This window comes from Abrus precatorius, unplaced genomic scaffold (assembly GCF_003935025.1).
Source record: "Abrus precatorius isolate BTA unplaced genomic scaffold, Abrus_2018 Scaffold3, whole genome shotgun sequence".
In the NCBI taxonomy this organism is placed as follows: Eukaryota; Viridiplantae; Streptophyta; class Magnoliopsida; order Fabales; family Fabaceae; genus Abrus; species Abrus precatorius.
In genome coordinates, this window is record NW_020874373.1 from 4,680,433 (window position 1) to 4,701,152 (window position 20,720).

At 31.6% G+C, this 20,720-nt stretch overlaps 3 protein-coding genes and 3 non-coding genes across 6 annotated transcripts; 2 read left to right on the plus strand and 4 right to left on the minus strand.

The window, feature by feature from the left end:
• Positions 1–2,762: 2,762 nt before the first annotated feature.
• On the plus strand, positions 2,763–3,274 carry LOC113861038. Its single transcript, XM_027493637.1, has 2 exons — positions 2,763–2,963; positions 3,044–3,274. Exons 1-2 carry the CDS (start codon positions 2,763–2,765, stop codon positions 3,272–3,274), a joined length of 432 nt encoding a protein of 143 aa, XP_027349438.1.
• Positions 3,275–10,891: 7,617 nt separating this feature from the next.
• On the minus strand, positions 10,892–10,971 carry LOC113864082. The gene has a single exon (XR_003504686.1). It is a non-coding gene; the product is annotated as a small nucleolar RNA SNORD34 (small nucleolar RNA).
• A 107-nt stretch (positions 10,972–11,078) lies between these two features.
• Positions 11,079–11,178, minus strand: LOC113864111. Its single transcript, XR_003504715.1, has one exon. It is a non-coding gene; the product is annotated as a small nucleolar RNA R30/Z108 (small nucleolar RNA).
• Positions 11,179–11,264: 86 nt separating this feature from the next.
• Positions 11,265–11,374, minus strand: LOC113864093. The gene has a single exon (XR_003504697.1). It is a non-coding gene; the product is annotated as a small nucleolar RNA Z107/R87 (small nucleolar RNA).
• A 1,008-nt stretch (positions 11,375–12,382) lies between these two features.
• LOC113861041 (transcription factor MYB2-like) lies at positions 12,383–15,460 on the minus strand (the record flags this gene model as incomplete). The annotated part of the gene is made up of 4 exons (XM_027493640.1): positions 15,289–15,460; positions 15,050–15,179; positions 14,605–14,959; positions 12,383–12,394 (listed from the first exon to the last, which is right to left on the minus strand). Coding segments are annotated over exons 1-4 (669 nt in total), but the record flags the coding sequence as incomplete, so codon positions are not given.
• Positions 15,461–19,653: 4,193 nt separating this feature from the next.
• On the plus strand, positions 19,654–20,067 carry LOC113861042. Its single transcript, XM_027493641.1, has one exon. It carries the CDS (start codon positions 19,654–19,656, stop codon positions 20,065–20,067), a length of 414 nt encoding a protein of 137 aa, XP_027349442.1.
• The last annotated feature ends 653 nt before the right edge of the window (positions 20,068–20,720 follow it).

Consider the following 20,720-nt stretch of genomic DNA (forward strand, 5'->3'; position numbering starts at 1 on the left):
ATATATCTTCTATTGTTTTGTATTGATGCAGAATGATATAACTATCAATGTTAGCTTTTATAGAAAATGGCATTTTAATATTATGGAAAAACATTTCCACCTGAAAGATCCTTGCGTAATGTTATTAATGTGACAATATATAAAAATAGAAATGCAATAGTAGGCTATTTTAGAAATGCATCAAGACTGATAAGACAATTTTATCAACTTGATGGTGTATATTTTGTCACCTTTAAGTACAATGGTGATAACATTTTTGAAATAAGAATCATTAACGCTGAAGATGAAGACATTGAATATCGTCATACTGACCCACATGCTGCAACCAAAACCTTCGTTAAGATTAAACTACAATATGTGAAGATGTAGCAACGACAAGTGTCAAAATCGTTCGCATCTGGGAATAATGTATTGGTATGTATAAATATAAAATAAAAATTCACTGGTCATTTAAATGAATGGTTGATTTTATTTATTTTAACAACTTTATTGGTATATTTGTAAGTACAGTCTCTTCCTGTTAATTATGTTCGTGAGGTGATGTTAGCAAGACAGACACACGTGATTTTGAAAGAGAAGGATGGACTTATCACTTCATCTTGTCAAATATTATATGGGAAGAAGGCGACCCCAAGGGATTTGGGTGCAGGGTGGTACAACTTTTGCAAAGCACTGAAATTGATACCAGGAGATGAAATATTATTTTGGCACTTTGGAGTGCAAAATGAACTTGAAGTTCGTATAACTCGTGCATCATGAACAGTTACAATAATAATGCTTGACTTTTCAAATTTTTTTTTGGTGACTTGCTTTATGGTTTTCTTTGGACATATTGAATTGAACTCGTATGCAATATGTGTGTGTGATTAAACAATTATTTTTTTTGCAGTTTATGATCACTTATAACATTGCAATCTAAGGATTTTGTTTTGTTTATTAATATAAAATAGTTTTGCAAATATGATGCTTTAATATAAGTGGTTTAAAATTTATATTTAGTTTAATAATGCTTTAAACCATAATTGTAGTTGAAACCGGTTTTAGATCCAATAGTTTATGTTAAGATAGTTTTAAATGTACCTTTAACTTAAATCTATCTTAAATATACATTTAAAATAATCCTAATAAACAAATTATTTTCAATACTTTTATAAAATTATTTTTTATTATATTGAAATTGCATCAATGTTGTATTAAATTAGATGTATTTTGAAAAGGTTATAGTAATATATATTAATTATTTTAACAAGCCTTTCAAAATTGTAAGATTTTTTAAATTAGTACGAATAAACAGAATGGTTGATAACGCCTTTAAATTGAATTGTATAACAAGAAATATCAATATTTTGAGCATGATACAAAAATTAAGTTATACTATATGATATAACTCGTGTCAAAAATGAAAACAAAGATGGTTGCAGTTTTACAATGTCGTGGTAAGGTTTGTAGGTTCTAACCGAAATTTGCATTATAAGAAAAAGATGCATTTGACATGAGTTTTAGGTCATAAACGATTTTGAAAATATTTGAAAGCGGACCCGTTTGACATGGGTTGTAAATCATAACCAATTTTGATTTATTTGAAAGAGGCCTCGTTTGACATGGGTTGTAGATCATAATGGATTTTGAAGTATTTGAATGTTGCAAGCGCAGTATATAAATTTGTCAATTAATGCCTTTTACATCGTTTTTTATGCCCGACCTGTGTAAAGAAATGACATATCTAATTAAATATATAAATATTCAAATTAATATTAAAATATTATTTTAGTATTAACTTTAAATATTTTGATATTATAAATAATAAATATTAATATTTTTGTATTACTTTATTATATTATAATTATTGTTGTATATTTAGTTTATTTTGTGTAGGTCATATTTTATGTTTTCAAAAACATGTTATATTAAAACATGCTTGTTCAATAATTATATTGATATTATTTTTAATGATAATGTATTAATATATTAAAAAATGAAATAATATTTTGTAATGCCAAATTGCCAATAGCCTTATCGTTAGGATTTATGAAATAATGAGCTTATCGTATAATGTTATCAAACAACCTTATCATCATACATAAATAACATAATGAGAAGGCACAAAAAGATATGTAACCTGTTTAGTGCCTATTTAAACATTTGAATATGGTGTCTTTTCGTATCATGCAATAACACACTTAATAAATACTATTAGGTCAAGTCCATTAATTAAATTTCTTTATCTCTATTATATGACAAGTATAAAACAATGTCGTGGATATGAGGTGTTCATTTACAGAGTTATCTATCTAATACATATTTGAGTGAAGCATTATACTACGAATCATCACTATGTAATATTATCAGTAAATCATGCAAGGATCTGATTTGACAAAGAATGCATTCCAGTATCAACTCAAGCCTTACCGAGTACGCCAAAAACTAACATACTCCCAAATTATACATTTTGTAACATTAGTGAAATACTTAAAAATATTTTTTGTTTTAAGGTTCGGTGACATATGCCCTGTTACAATGTTGTGCACTTGTGCATGTTTATGTTACATTAATATTGTAAACGATTATACTGTGATTAACACAGCTTTCTGTTCTTTCAGAATGATATAATTATCAATTGTGAGTTCTCTAAGAGATGACGATATCATCTATATGACAAAGAGATTAAGTTGATAGATCTGTTGGGAAATGTAATAACTGTCGCCATACATGAAAGAGGCGTGGTGGGGTACATAAGAAATGGCACAAAGTTCATACACGAAATGTATGAACTTAACGGTCTATATTTTGTTACATTCACCTATGTTGGTGATAAAGTTTTTCATATAACAATCAGCAACGCTAACAATGTTGAAATCGAATATCCTTATAGTGTACCCTCAACTGTTAACAATGAAATTCCATTTGTTCTAATGTGGCAACGTACAGTTTCTAAAAGTTTAGAATCTGGAAGGAATGTTCTGGTACCTCTCCCTAGTTATTAAGTTCAATTAATTTTTTAAAATGTTTTTTTTTATATTTTCAATTTCATGTAATTTTTCAGTGTCTTCCTATAAAATACGTTCGAGAGGTGATGGTCCCAGGACAGAGCCACATCATTTTGAAGGAAGAGCATGGTTTGGTGGTAAAAAGTTGTGTCGTACGTGTTGTGAAGAACATGACTAGAACTGAAAGGTACTTGGGTGCAAGGTGGTATGATTTTTGTAAAACTCTGAATTTAAATGAAGGAGATAAAATTTCATTTTGGCACTACGGTGTCCAAGATGAACTTTAAGTCCGCATTGATCGTGCCTGACATATCTGCTGCTGCCGGTGAACATATATTTTAACAATGTGTTCTTTCTTATTGTAAATCATTTTTTATTTATTTTTGTGAACTTTGAACAATTACACCTAATTGTTTTTACATCACTTTATATAATTAACTTATATTTGTCCACGCATCAGTATTTGAACATGAAACTAAACATATTCACGTACAATTTCATATATGATTTTCAAACACCTACGTTTAATATATAAAAAGGAATTTTATTTTTGTATGACAATTACAAAATCTTGCATTATACTATTATTGATTATATATATATATATATATATATATATATATATATATATATATATTTTACTTTTTGTAGAATGTATGAAAATCACTTTGTACTTCATTCTACTATTATTGATTTATTATTTATATAAAATGAATAAGATATAAATAATATTAAATTATACTTTTCTTCTGTGAGCTCTCAGAAATTACCAGCCAACAGAACAGGGCATATGTTTAACGATTCATTTCATTAATAAACACGCATGAATTTGATGATTCTACACATCGGTGCACCAAAAGATCCAATGTCATTTATTTCAATCTATTATGACATTACTCATGGCGTCAATTGCAACATTGGTGGACATCTAACCACCTGATGCAGATGAAGTATAATTAAATTTTAACATCGTCTGCGTATTAACATCATGTAAAGGACAGATACGATGTTAATGTTCATAAAAGGACTGCTTCGTTATTTTGAAACTATCACTCAAAAATTATATATTTGTTTAAAATAATTTTTTTTGTTTAGTTTCATTCATTTGATAATTAAGACGTGAAGAAAAATATTGTTATGGACTAAAAAACCCCCAAATTGGAGAAACTCACAAAATCTAGTTTAGGACAGTTTTGGAGCATTTAGAAAAAGCTCCTAACCCTTCCCCCTCCAAATCAATTAACTCCCAAACAACAATTATAAATATAATACCATTTGTAGTATTTTAATTACACTAAAAAATGTTATACCCTAATAATAATACATTGCCATAATAATTAACATAATAATAATACCATATTTTATTTAACATTATTTTGAAGTACTTATAAGGTATATCTAAATGTATTGTTAATCTTAACATTTAGATACCTATGATTATTGTTGGACAATTATGCCCTATTCACCATTTAAGATTATTGAAGTCACATACCATTATGGCCATTACAAAACCTCATGTACAGTCTATTCAATTTCTTGTGTTTATATAATTATTAAATGAATGAAATAGGAAAAATTTTCAAGAAATTGTGATGTTAATTTTAAAAACAGAAACAAAGATTAAATTGTGATGTTTATATAATACTTGGAGAAGATGTAACATGTCAATTTTAACTTCCCTTTAATATGGCGACTGACGGCCTCAGTAGGTTGACATGACATTATTTGGAGCACGTAAAGTCAATCATGTGTGCACTTGATTTGACAAGTCATGATGATTGCAGACAAAAAATATATGTCTCATATACAAATAAGTGAAAAACGTACCAACTTTGCGTCAATATTGTGAAAACTGTAGAGTCCACATTTAAACCTAACTTCATAGAAAGGTCTTTTCATCATGTAAAATAATTATATTATATTAGGACTTAGGTGAAGTGTATTAACTGACACATGTTCCATTAAGTTGGCAACCTATAATATATTAAAAGAACCAAAACTTAACAACATATGAAGCATTGATTAAGAGTGTGAAACAATATTTACAAAAAATACCTATTTGAAACAATTTTTGTTGTATCCGTCAAGCATTAGGCATGACGACAGTGCAATATTGGGTGTAGATACAAGAAGGAACAGATCTTGACAACAATTCATTCCGATATCAATTAAAACCTTACCGGGTAACCATTACTTTATTCTTTTTGGGCATTTTGTGTTATATAATTACAACAAAGTCATATATCAATAAAAGATAGTACAAATTTATACAAATTATTTATGTATGAGGTTTTTTAAATGGTTGAAATTGTTGATTCTTTTTTTTTTAAATTCATTATTCATTAGATGAAATGACACAGTATTAGATTTATATATTTGATATTTTTTAAAACCATAATTCATTATTTCAAAAGCAATATCTTTTATTTTTTCTAGGATGATATAATTATAAATGCTGATTTTTATAAGAAATGGAATAATCAACTGGTGGAGAAAAAGATAAAGCTTAAAAATCTATTGGGGAACATAATCAATGCCACAGTCTATAAAAAACGCAAAATTGATTTTATGAAAAATGCAAGGTCGATAATGCAAATGTATGGCCTTAATGGAGTGTTTTTTGTGACTTGTACTTATGTTGGTGATAAATTTTTTGATATAATAATCACCAACGTTGAATCCATGGGTTATGACTTCCAGACCAATCTCTTAGGAGCGGTAAGAATATATATATATATACACACACACACACACACATACATACATAAGATCTTTGTCCAAATATTACTCTCATATTTCTCAAGGTTAGTAACATTAGTTTTATATAGGTGAATCACAACAAAGTAAGGATGAAGACAGCATTATCACTGTTATTAGATCCTTGCAATCAGATACAAGCTTGGTTGGAAAGAAACACTGAACACATGTGGGACCTATATCAAAGATGATTATGTCAATCCTGTCATACTTAAGAAATAATTCTATAGCTCTATTCTAGTTTGGGTTGCGTAACATCGACATCGTTTTAGTTATAGTTTATGTAATCTACACAGTTAAATTTCTGGTGATGTTTATATATAACCAAGTTCTAGTAATATTACATAATTTATGTCATACTTCGTTCCAAAACAATAGACTCACTCACGTCAACATTTGTTTGTACATATGGGTATCATCAATCAATACAATTATTAAACAAATCCAAACTCGTAAGTACCTAAATATAACAATCAAAACTGTGATGGTTATTTTATAAGTGATTTTCAATCCTTTTCTTCAAATTTGATTCCACTATATATATATATATATATATATATATATATGTATGTATGTATGTATGTATGTATATTTATATATACATAACCATCTTCATATTACACAGTACATCAATCATATATTTGTCACACATATGTATATCTTTATCCATCGTACACCACCATATGTACAATATGTTAATCGTATATGGCATATGCACAAAATAGTACCTACATAGAGTAAAAATAAAAATTTTATCTTTCCACAATCGAAAATCATGATACTGCATTTAGTGTTAAGCATTTCAACATCTCTCTCAAGGCATTAGCTAAAAATAGTCAAACAAGTTACTTATGTCTTATGGTACTTAACTATTATAATGTCAATTTTATAAATAACATGTCTGTCATATTACACCCACTATGTCATAAATTTTCATATTATGAAAGCTCATATTGACTTATTATAAATAACATATAAACACCACCACTGTTAAATAGAACAAAATAGGTTTACAATCCAACGTAAATAAACAACACAGTTATATCAATTAACAACAGTCACACAATAATACACTTTGATTTGATCAACTTTCTTCTCCTTTAACAAGATTGTCGTTCTTGTATCGTGTTTGGACAATAAAAAGACTCCTGCAAAACATATATAACCATATTATTATTACTATTCTTTCCCATTGTATTCACATGAAGTAATTGAAAACAATAACCATATTTCATAAAATATTATTACCAGGTTTTAATCTCTACAAATATTCTTCAAAACACACACTTCTTGATGAAGAATTACAATCATTTGTCATCATCAATGATTGACTTATATTAATGGCATGTTGACAGGTACGCCGAGTATGACTAACAAGTTTACAGCAACCACACCGTGTCACACAGTTGTGTTTCCTTCCAACAAAACCACTGCATGTACCCACCGTATTATTTATTTTTGCAATGGGGGTAGTCTGCATCAATTCCACTACTATCACTGATGATATAATCAGCAAAATCAATTTCTTCATGTCCATACTTTCTTTTCACTCGTTGCATTTCTTTTGTCATAATTTCTCTAACATTACAAACCTCATGTTAACTTTGACAAACCAATTGGAACATCGATCTTCCACTCTCATATAATAGTCCAAACCAAAAGACTGCAACAATGTGAGGACATAGTAAACCAAAAGACTCCATTGCAAGACAGGAACAACATATCTCCAATTTTGTTGGTTCTAAACAAACTTTCTATTCTTTTGGTCTATGACCACACTTCATAACAATATAAGTCATTGATGAAAAATATTAAATAACATCAACCACTATTAAAGATACTGACTTCAATAATATTTTCTGAAAAACTTTAAAAACATTCCTAGTATATACCATTGCTGCAAATTTCTCCAACTCAACTGCATGACTTACAGGCACTACATGACCATAACTTGACTTAAAATTCTTTTCCTTTTCATTGTTACGAATGTTATCGAGACATTGCTTAAAATTCTCCATAAATTCTCTTAAGTTATTTCTTGACTTAATGTACTTACCAATTTGAGAATGTAAACCCTCACATCTTGAGGTTGTCTTTAACCCAGCAAAAAACTTAACCTTAATGTAAGTTATACACCACATCTCTTTCTTATTATATAATTCTTCAACCCAAACATTACCTCTCAAATGACACTCCTCAACGACAGAACCCACTTCTGTTCAAAATGTTGAGTGTCCAGGTCACTAAGCATGCATTCTTTAAACAATTTATTAAACCTTTCATTGCGAACATTGCATGTTACATTCCTCATTAAATGTCATCCACACAATCGATGATGAGCAGTTGGGAAAACTTTCCTGATGGCATTTCTCATTGATATATCACCATCAGTAATCACACAATTAGGACACTTACTATTCTTTGCTGTTATAAACTGTTGAAGGACCTATACATAAGTATCCTCCTTTTTATCAGACACAACTACACACCCAAATACACATGTCTGTTTATGATGATTGACACTAGAAAAAACTACAACAGGACATTTGTATTTATTCCTCCCATAAGTAGCATCAAAGGCAACAACATCTCCAAAGATGTCATAATTAATTTGACTCATACCATCACACTAAAATATATGCAACAACCTCACATTAGAATCAACCTTGTGACCCCAATACAACTTGGGATCCTTAAAGCGCAAACTTATTAAGAATTTTTCTGCCTCCTTAACATCCCCATCCTGTCCTCTTCTATCTCTCTCAATTTGATTATACATATCTTTTTTGCAAAAGCCAAGCATGTCATAACTTCCTCTTTGGCTAACAAATGAGTCATATATTTTGCAGGTTGGAATACTGCTTTTCCTCATTCGACCCATCTGTTCAACATCATCATCTACTCCATTTTACGATGTGACTTTAACATTTCAAAATAATTCTCATCAACTAAATTATGATTATGATCATCAAAGAATCAATAAGCTACCCAGCACCCTCTATTTACATCTAAATGTATCTTCATCTCTACCTCACAGCCAAACCTAGTAATCGCTCTGTGCTCCCGAAGTTGATTGAGATTACATCTGTACATTTCTCGTCGAAAACCTCGGCTTGAACAAACAAATTGCTGCCACACAACATCTCCATTCTTATTTTTACCCCGTTTATTTTTCCTCACACTAAATCCATTAATTTTGCCATATTCATTATAAAATTTATAACCTTCCTAAACACTCAAAAATTCCATTATCTTAATCTCAGTGCTACATAAATCAATAAAATTGACGTATCTATCCTTGTGCATATCAACTTCATCTGAACTTGCCATTTCCTCATTCACATTACATTACTCAACAACATGTAACATATATAAATAATACACAGGTTACTTGGATTATAATAACTATGGTTATTCACTGAAATACACATAGCCTACATAAACCTCGTTGTTTCCTTTATCATTTCGAGTGAAATCCATGTTAAACTGATTTATATAATGGGTATTTTTTGCCTTCCTAAATCCTTTCGTTGTCCTATTCTTCTTTATTTTTGCACTGCAAATTCGTTTTGCCCTTCTTCTCTAAGTATTCCACCTCTTCATACCAAAAACCATACCACTCTGCCACCTCTCTCACCAAGGCTTCTGCCACCTCTCTCACCAAGGCTTCGTTTTGGCTAATACAATTTCTTCCTATTCTCACACATCTCGTACCCTATGATTCAACACTAAAATTCACCATTTTGCCCAATAGGTCTACTAACATATTGGCTTTTGTGTTAGTCACTAATGTAAAAATAATGAAATATAAATAGTTACTATAACTAGAAGACATTTGCATCAGTTGTGTAGTAAAAATGATGTTGTTATACAATCACCTTTTATATATTGCACATGCACTCTATTTGTATGATTATGTGCTGAAATTGGTGTCATTTCACAACTACCTTTTACATATTGTGCATAAATTGTATTTACATTGATTAAATTCTAAAAATGTCTCAATTTACATATTACGCATATAGTGTGTCAAGTATTTAAAGTCATCTTACTAAAAAGTGAAAAATAAAATTTAGGGGTCTAAACGTCTTGGACAATGAATTTGTAGAATTCCTTACTGTATAAAGACCGCAAAGAAATGTCAAAACTGACCATTCCCTATTAGAGTGTTTAGGGGTTAACCGGTGTGTCGTTTAAGGCCAGTATCATCGTCTACTTAAATACTGACAAAGAAATTCAGTTTTGTATCTAACTAAATCTAGAAATATTAATCTCTCCAACTGAAAAGATATTTAAAAAACGCAAAATGACATGGTAGTTGATCCAGTGGAGTTACGATAATCCTTAAACCCTAAACTAACAACTTAATTGTTTCTTTATTTTTCCTAATTTATAATATCTACTTTTTCATTTTTCCTAATCTTTTTATATAACAAAATTAACGTTTTAATGTAATATCAAATACTATTTGTCTATTTTTCATTCATAAATAGATTATACTTTTCTAATCTTTTTATGTTCTTTTTAAATTAATATTTCATCAATCAGAAAAGTTATAGTTTAATATACAATATACTTTTTAAAATATCAATGATAAAATTATATATCGAAAAATGTCGAGTTGTTTAAAAATTAACGTGCAAAATGATTTAAAAAGCTTTGTCCTGGAATTTGTACTGCAACTCTGTTCTCGAGTCTGCTCCTCTCTCTGTTCTCGAGTCTTATTGTCTTAAATCGTGGCTGACATGCTATCCTCTTATAAAGAGGAATTTGTTCTGTTCTCTCTCAGCTCTTCACTGAGAGCTCAATATATATTTGAATTTGGTATGTTTCTAACCAAAAACCAGATCCGATATTGATAGATTAAAAATTTAATGAATATCACAAATAGTAGAGCAAAAAGATTAACAATTGCTATATCATTTACAGAACAAATAATTTGCTTAAAGAAAATAACGTATCTCTTCGTTTGAAGAAGAAAATCATATAAATAATCCTCCACATCCAGAAAAATAAATTATTTTAACACTAAAAATGCTACAAAACTGCAAAAATTTTATGACTACAAAGCATAATTTGGTGAAGTTTTCGAATTAGAATAAACACATTCAGATTGTAAAGTTTTCGAATTAGAATATAACACATTCAGAGGTCTCAGACTGTTGGAACACATCAGTTTAAAACATAATCAGCCAATGTAGGCAATTTAAACACATCACAGACCTCACCCATATCAAACTAGGATGCGATTCCAAACAATAAACACAAATAATTTGTTAGTAGAAGACAAGCGTAGTAAAAGATTTGATATTTAGTATTTACAGGGGAAAGAGATCACTCAGTGATGGCTAAATTTTTATGGTTCGATTCTGCCAGCGAAGTTCCTCAACTCAACTTCAGAAGAGGGAGCTTTTATATCCTCATCGTGAAAACTCTTTCCCCACACAAGCACGTACCATTTATCAATAATTAAAATCATTGAAACAAATCATATTAATAATAATAATAAAAAAAAAAAGAGATCACTCAGTTCAGCGGGGTGGTCGACACGCAAAGCAATCTCCCGAAAGAGAGAAAGCACTGCATTCCGGTCTGTTGAGCTTGAATTTTATGGAGCCATCACCGTGATCTCAATCACAAGATACATAACTACACTCAGAAAAAGAAACAAAGCACAAACAAAGGCATAAACATCAGAATCGTAAAAGGATTGGATTACAAAACACCGTCAGAAGAACGACTAATTAGGTGAGGCTGCATCGACGCTGCTTGTGCAGAAGCAAGCTTGTGGCTCAAAGAGGCGGGCCTCGCGTTCTGAATTTATAGAAAGCATATTAGGGTTTCTGAGAACAAAGCAATAAACGGCGTCGTTTTAGACGAATAACTCCTCGCTTAAGACTCGGCTTTTTGTTGTCCAATCAGTTTTTTTTAATTGACTAAACAAAGTTCACTCCTTTCTTATAGGAAAAAATTAAATTTCAACTGTCAATTGAGATACCTATATACACACAAAAAAAAAAAAAAAAAACGCTAAAATACATTTAATTGTTAAAAAAAAAATAGAACATATTTTTCAAGTTTAATTTGATTTAATTTATTTAAGTAATAAATTTAATTTAAAATTTTTAAAAAACTCAATTATCAATTAAATTAAATTTGAGCTAAAAAATGTTTAAAATTTATTTAAAAATAATTTTATAATAATTTATTAAATAATTTATACTAAAATTTTAAATTATAAACTTTAATATTTTTTGCTTAAGTTAGAGAGTAATTATATTACATATTTTTTAATATAATTTATTTTGTCTTTTTATATATTTATTTATATTATATGTAATTTTTTTTTTATTATTTTTAAATTAATAATTTTTTAAATTAAGAATAATAAAATAATTTTATTTACTCTTGTTGCAAATTATTAATCATAATTAAATTTAATAAATAACATGTGATAGATTAATAGGCTTCAAAATTATTAAATAGTTCAAGCCTATTTATATATAGTATAACTTAGCTTGACTTATTTTTATTTCTAATTGTATAATATAAAATTAAAACAAATTTTTAATTAAAAAGATATATTATATAAATATTTTAAATTTTAATAAATTTAAAAATTAAGAATACGAATATTGTTTTATATTAAAAATAATAATAAAATAAAACTAAAATTATATTTAGATTAAATAAAAAAATCACGTGACATAATAAAAAAAATAGTAAAAACATTTTAATTTAAAATTAATATTAAAAATACTTTCATTTAAAAATTGAGATATATAAACTATACACATGAAACTAAATTAATTATTTAAAATAAATTAAGTGGCATTTAAAACAGTTTGTCCCATGTATGTTACATTTGTACGAATAGAAAAAATTATAATATAATGTTTTTAAAAATTAATTACGTGACAATTAACTAAACGTGATGATTTTAAATATTTATATTAAAATGAATACTTATATAATTTTTTTATGGTTTATTTTTAAAAAAACAATTTACTGATTTTATTTTATATTTTAGTTTATTTTTTTTGTTGTAGTTGAGATCATCTTTAACAAATACATTGACTAGATATTTATTTTGATTTAATAAATAGGTAAACATTAATTAAAATTAAATTTTTATTTTAATAATTTATAATTATATTAAAATAAAATTTCAATATTTATCAATAATATTGAACACGTTGATCGACTAGTAAAATTGTGTACTTAATCTTAAAGTTATGTTATTTATAGTGATTTTATTTGAGTCGAATGGAATGAAATTTATAGTTAAATTTTTTTAAAAAATATTTAAAGCACGATGTTTTTAAAGGAAAATTTGATAATTCATGATTTTTAACATGTTTTTATAATTAATTATTTAAAAAATTAAAGGATTTACTTATAACTTAATATTTTTTAAAATATAATTTAACTCTTATAAAACTACCAATTATTAAAGAAAAGTGCGTTACTAATATTTTTTATATTTTAACATAATTTACATACATAATGATTTTATGGGGTGGAACAAATTTTCACCTGATATTGCTCTAGCTGCTGATTTAGACTTTGTTATTTCTTAATAAAATCGTGAAACTTGATTCTCAGTTTCTTTAAAAGAAAAACAACAAAAGCCTTTTGCTCTCAAAACGCAAAAGAATCTCTCATATTTAAAAAAGTTGAAAAATAATGTTACTGTTTCATTTCTGTATACACTATCTAATATTGTGGTATTATAATTTTTTTTCTCAATTAGTAAGCTTAAATATAAGAGTTATGAATTATGATTTGAATGTATTCTCCATGGGTTTTTTCTTTTTTAAGTTCACTAAAGCAACTTTAATTTCTAATACGCATCACTCAAAAGCGTGAAATGTGGAGGCCATTCACAAACACTGTTACTCGTGCCAAAAATCGATCTAAGCAAGAAGACAACGTTCAAAAGCAGAAAAAACAAACCAACTTTTCAAATAGAACGTATAAGCGTTGATGCTTTTGGTATTGGAAGGCACTGTGTAAGATCTTACTAATGGAACACATAATCCTTGCTTCCTTCACAAAAACTCTTCTTTTCCATGCAAAAATGCAGAGCTTTAACAAACGTAGAAGCAACTGAGGAGGGTTGTGGTCTAAATAATCCACATGCACCTTTGATTGCATTAGAATTTTTGAACTTGTACTCAATATAAAATGAGAGAAAAGTGGATTTAGCAATTTAAATTTATGGTTCTCTTATATATCCTTTGTGTTTTTTTAACCGTAAGACCTTATTATTTTAATACTTACATTCGAGTCTAATTATCTTTAGATTAATCATCACTTGCATCTTTAAAAATAAACTTCTATGTTAGGTTTTTTTATTTTATTTTTTAAAACTTGTGATATTAGAATTTGAATGCAAATTAAGTTCAACGTACAAGAAGAATGAATATATATATATATGGTTGCTAAACTTTATCACCGTAATAATTTGTGGCTATGGAAGCGTTTGGATTTAATATTTAAATCTGCCACATAATAAACAAATAATTCGTACCCTGTTCCGTAATTGTGTTATAGAGAGAGACTCACTGTTTGCCAAAGAAAGAAAAAAGTAAAAATATGGGGAACTCTTTTCACGGCCACTAAGAGAAGAAGCTTACCTTACTTTTATTGGTTAAAGGAAAAGACAAAGCACATTGTAAATTTGAAGCATTTGTACTTTGCAGCAATAGCTCTATGAACACACATGGACTTGTCCCTTATGCAGTTGTACATCACACGCTCACTCTGCCTTCTTTATCTTTGTCCTCCGCCAACCCACGACGCGTCACGCAAGGAAATTGTCTTTAATTTGTAGATCATCACAGAGCAGTCCCATAAGCCATATATTCTCATCCTCCCACAAATTCTCCATTATTTCGCCACCGCCACCGCCACCAAACGCATTCAAACTTGTGTTGTGATCCACTTCCACACCCGATGAACTCTGCTTCACCCACTCTGTTCCCGAACCAGAACTTTCTGACCCGTGTACTCTTGGGCTTGGGTGTGTTTGAGAGGGTGGCTGAATCCGCTCAATCAAACGGGGTAACCATACGTAACGCAAAGCATCTTTGAACTGTTTACTGTCGACGTCACACTTTAGTTGCTTTGCTTGCTTAATCACTCGTGTTCTCCAATAATTCTTTATTTCGTTGTCTGTTCTACCCGGCAAGTGCTGGGCAATTTTCGACCACCTATAAAATATATTTTTTAATTATAATTAAATAATGTGCTTATGCGGATTTGCCACTTCTTTTTTTGTATATTCTTTACTATTAAATTACCTATTACCCCACCGAGAATGGAGGTCAAGAATGGTGATTTGTTCTTGGAGTGTTATGTTCCCACGACGAACATCAGGACGCAAGTAGTTTAGCCATCTTAACCTGCAACTTTTCCCCGATCTCTTTAGGCCTGCGTATATATTTAATTTTACATTATTATAATTAAAAAAAAAAAGGAAAAGAGGACTGTGACAGAACGAAGTGTTTTGTAGCATTAGAATAACAGTAAAAATAAGTGCCTGAAGAGCGAGCGACGGAATTCCAGCGACCGTCACCGTGGGTAGCGACATAGTTTGTGAGAATGGTGTCCTCTTCAATGCTCCATGGACCTTTTCTGATGCTTGTCTCGTCCTCTCCACTCTGCTGCACCTGTTCTATGGACCCTCCTTTCTTCACCTTAGCATAATCCATGTTCCTCTTGTTAATTATACACACTCTTTTACATGTTTACCATGTGAGAGTGGAAGTGCGTGTTTTATTTTGAGAGAGATATATAAGGACGAGACAGTACGATGTGTGAACGAAGAACATGAAGAAAGAAACTAGTGTGGATTTTGATTTTGTTGCTCGAGCGTGTACTCTATATATAGTAGCCACTAGTTAGATACTGGTGCTAACATAACAGTTATCAATTTTACCCGTCATTTTTTCGTATTCACCCTATATATTTTATATTTCTCTCTTTCTTTTTGTTCTCTCTCTTCGAAGTATATTTTATGCATTCCCCAATGACAATCAGATTATAAGATTCTAATATTCTAAAAATATTAGAGAAATAGAAATAATATTTTCCCAAAAATATTTTTTTATTGTTGAATAAAATAATAATACTTTTATTAAATTAATTTTGTATGCATTCTCTTAATTATGAAAAATAGTTTTAAAAATTATATAAAATACATATTTTAATATTCTCTTAATCATTTATATAATTAAATTTTAAATAAATCATATAAAGTTATGAAATAAATCTAATCTGATTGTAAATAATAGTATAACTACTCGTAGTAGCACACCCACTACCTCAGAAGAAGGTACTCAAAGACTCATTAGTCTGGACCTAAGTACAATAGTTGACATCAGTTAATAGAAATTTAGAAGAAATATTCAAGTTCCTATCTGTTTGAAGGATTACATTCGATATTAGCCACGTGTAGGGCCACCTCTGACAATAGGACCAATTCTGTTATTTTGTATGAAGTTTAATAATCAAGAACTTTCTTTTACGTTATTGCTTTTTTTGTTATAGTGCATATAAAACACTCTTATAGTATCTATCGAGGTATGCAAAAATGAATTAAGAATATTCTCTCTCACTATCTTCTTCTCTTCCCTCTGTACACCCCTTTCATTGGTGCTTTCATTGAGCTCCTTTCTCCCCTCCCATGGCTGACCATTCTGTAGCTCTTCTCAACATCGAATGCCAACTCAAGCAACTCCTCCTTTCCTACGCAAATTTCTCCAATACACTTCATGAATTAGCCCAACGCACCTCCCACCTTGAAAACAAAGAAACCATCACCCCCATCACCAACACCCCATCTCTCACAAAACCCTTTTGTTTTGACCTCCCTAACTTCGACGGATCTAATGCCTTGGGTTGGATTTTCAAAATCACCCAGTTTTTTTATTATCATCAAACTCTACCAGAGCAACACACCGGGATAGCTTTGTTCTATTTGGAGGGACCAGTTCTAACTTGGTATCAATGGATGTTCAACAACGGTCTCCTCACATTGTGGGAGTCCTTCCTTAGAGCACTTGAACTCTGATTTGCCCCTTCCAAGTTTGATGACCTGATAGCCGCTCTGTGTAAGTTGTCTCAAACTCAATCCTTGGATGAATACCTCTCTAAGTTTGAAATAATTTCCAACCACATATCTGGTTATCCTACCAATTTTTACATGAGCTATTTCACCTCTGGCCTCAAATCTAATCTACATCATGACGTGTTAGCTTCACAACCCACTGACTTTACCCAGGTGATTGCCTTTGCTAAGATACATGAGGATAAACACAAACACATTCCCTCTCCCTTCACCTGCTTTCCAAGGCCGTCAACCCCACCACCACCAACTCCTACACAACCATTAAAATCACTTTCTCCTCTCTTGCCCACCCTCACATCCAAAATACCCATAAAGAAGCTCACAGAAGCAGTAATGCAACCTCGTCGAGAAAAAAACATTTGTTACAACAGTGATGAACGTTACCACCGCGGTCATCGGTGTAAGATCCAATTTCTCCTGCTCATCTCGCAAGAACCTCCCGGTACACCTGACCCAAGTGATGACACAGATCCGGGTCCACCAGACAACTCAAACCTAGAGGCTGGGCTCATAAGCCTATACGCATTCTCGGGCCAATGGACCCCACGTGCATTCTGTCTCACTAGATCTATTAAAGGCTATGCAATTCAGATCCTCGTGGACATTGGGGCAACTCACAATTTCATCCAGCAAATAGTTGCTCAGTTCCTTCACTTGCTTCAATAGCACACTCACTCACCTCTTCGTATTATGGTTGGCAACAGAGATTTCCTTCCATGCTCCACCATTTGCTCAAATACCACCATAACATTATTTTCTCTAAAATTTCTGGTGGATCTCTATCCTTTGAAACTCTCGAGTACTGATATTATTTTGGAAGTGAAATGATTAACCCGAATCAGCCCGTTTGTAATGGACTACATAGGCCCATTTATGAAATTTATGTGGGACAACCATTTGGTCAAACTAAGAGGAGAAACAAGCCCAAATCCCACACCCATTTCAGTCCAAAAACTAAAGAGACTACATAACACTCACTAAGTTGAGGCCCTATTCCAACTGATCCTAGCGCCAAACGCAGTACACCTTGATACTCCCACTACCCTAAACACATTAACCTTACAAAACCGCACCACACATTCAAACATACCCTCTTCCTCCATTCCTGAGTTACAAGATCTTCTTACCAAATACTCCTCCATTTTTGAACCACCAACTTCACTCCTACCTTCTCGACCAATAGGCCACCCAATCACCCTATTACCTAACACACCTCTAATATCCATTCGCCTATACACATACCCCCACTTCCCAAAACAAGAAATCGAACAACAGGTCCAAAAAATGCTTGATTTTGGTTTCATAAAACTCAACACCAGTCCCTTCTCATCCCCAGTGCTCCTTATGAAGAAAAAGGACAACACTTGACGTTTTTTCGTAGATTATCGCGCACTAAACACCGTCATTATTAAGGACAAATTTTCAATACCCACTGTAAATGTTACTAGACAAGTTGGGTCAGGCAGCCTGGTTTTCAAAGCTGGATCTCCTTTCTGGGTTCCATCAAATACTTATTTGTCTGTTGGATTCGTGAAAACAACATTTAGAACACATAACGAGCATTTTGAATTCAAGGTTATGTCCTTTGGGCTTTGCAACTCCCCCTCAACCTCTCAAGCCACGATGAACGACCTCTTTCGCCCTCACTTGTGACGGTTTATCATTGTCTTTTTCGACGATATACTCGTCTACAGCTTGACCCTTGATGCTCACATATCCCACTTAGAAACAACATTTCAATTGTTGATGGATAACTGTTTCCGGCTGAAAGGCTCGAAGTGTTCAATAGGGCAACAATCCATTTATTATCTTGGGCACATTGTCTTGAGTTCGGGCGTACAACTCGACCCTTAAAAAATACAAGCTATATTGGATTAGCCTTTGCCCGCTTTAGTCAAATCCCTCAGCGGATTCCTTGGATTAACTGGGTTTTAGTGTCTCTTTGTGAAAGGATATGCATTTATTACATCCCCTCTTACAAACCTCCTAAAAAAGGACAATTTCTTGTGGTCAGAAAAGCATCCATGTCCTTTCAGGCACTAAAAACTGCTTTCAGAAATGCACCGGTCTTTGCAATTCCTCAATTCGACCATGTTTTCACCGTCCAAACTGATGCATCAGGTTCCAACATGAGAGCAGTATTTTCACAGCTGGGTCGCCCAATAGCTTACTTTAGCAAACAATTTTGTGTCATCACATACATACGAGAATTATGTGTCATCACCTCTGCTGTCTATAAATGGAGACATATATTTATTGGGCTGCTATTTCGTCATACAAACAAATCAATAATCAATCCGAGAGCTGATGACTCAAACAATTTTGACACCGGATCAACAAACTCATCTATCCAAGCTCTTAGGTTTTGATTTTGAAATACAGTATAGGCCTAGAAAATCTAATAACGCAGCAGATGCCCTCTCTCGCTTACCATCAGAGGACACTTTTTTAGTCCTCACAGTAACTCACTTTTTTGTCAACATGATTTGCAAACTACATGGCCTACCGTCTAGTCTCATTTTTAATAAAGACCCAATTTTCATCAGTCATTTTTTGCGAGACCTATTTCGATTGAGTGGCACAAAATTACGTATGTCTACTGCCTATCACCCTCAAACTGATGGGCAAACCAAGGTTACAAACAAAATACTACAATAGTACTTACAGTGCTTTGTCCATCACCGTCCTTCGTTATGGGGCAAGTATCTAGCATGGGCTGAATGGTGCTTTAATACAACACCAAATACTTCTACAACTTTCACACCTTTTGAAGTAATGTTTGGACGTCCACCACCCTCCATCCCTCAATTGTTGCTCAATGACACATCTAATGCTACTGTTCAATTCGAGCTGTCCAACAGGGAGGAAATTCTACGCAAACATCACACAAACCTGCATAAAGCTGAATTGGCAATGAAACGCTGGGCTGATTCCAACCATCGTGACCTACAATTCGCAGTGGACGATTGGGTCTATGTTCTACTTCATCCTAGAAGACAAATATCACCTACCGGGGGACGCTTTAGCAAGCTCTACAAGCGTTACTTCAGTCCATTCAAAATCACACAAAAGATCAAGGAAGTTGCTTATAAATTGGACTTACCTCCTGCTGCAAAAATACACAACGTATTGCCTCTTAAAACCTCATCTCGGACCGTCCCCAGCTCAACCTTTTCCCCTACCTCCTGAGGTTGTGGACAACGAACCAGTCCTTGAGCCAATCGCCATAGTCGACTGGAAAACAAATGACTCAGGCACTTGGGCTCTTGTCCAATGGAAGGGATTACCCCTCGAAGAAGAAAGTTGGGAACCATGGCCTCAGTTACAGTTCTAATTTCACCTTGAGGACAAGGTGCTTCTTAATCAAGCGAGAAATGATAGTATAACTACCCCTAGTACCACACCCACTACCTCAGAATAAGGTACTCAAAGGCCCATTAGTCCTGGCTTAAGCACAATAGTTGACATCATTGAAGAGAAATCTAGAAGAAATATTCAAACTTTTACTCGTTTGAAGGATTACATTTGCTATTAGCTACGTGTAGGGCCACCTCTAACAATAAGACCAATTCTATTATTTTGTATGAAGTTTAATGATCCAGAATCTTCTTTTACATTATTGCTTTTTTTTGTTATAATGTATATAAGGCACTCTTATAATATGTATCGAGGTATGCAAAAATGAATTAAGAATATTCTCTCTCACTATCTTCTTCTCTTCCCTCTAGACACTCCTTATAGTAAATTTTTTAATCGTTAAGTATTCTATAAATTCTCAAATAAAAAAAAAATAAAGAATTAGTATCTCAGATTCAATGTTCTTAAATGCAAGTGTGTTGTCC

Excerpts from the sequence above, each read along its gene's own strand:
- LOC113861038 (XM_027493637.1), top strand. The coding sequence starts at position 2,763 with ATGTATGAACTTAACGGTCTATATTTTGTTACATTCACCTATGTTGGT. Across the intron at positions 2,964-3,043 it reads AATCTGGAAGGAATGTTCTG|TGTCTTCCTATAAAATACGT; the intron begins GTACCTCTCCCT and ends GTAATTTTTCAG.
- LOC113861042 (XM_027493641.1), top strand. The coding sequence starts at position 19,654 with ATGTTTGGACGTCCACCACCCTCCATCCCTCAATTGTTGCTCAATGAC.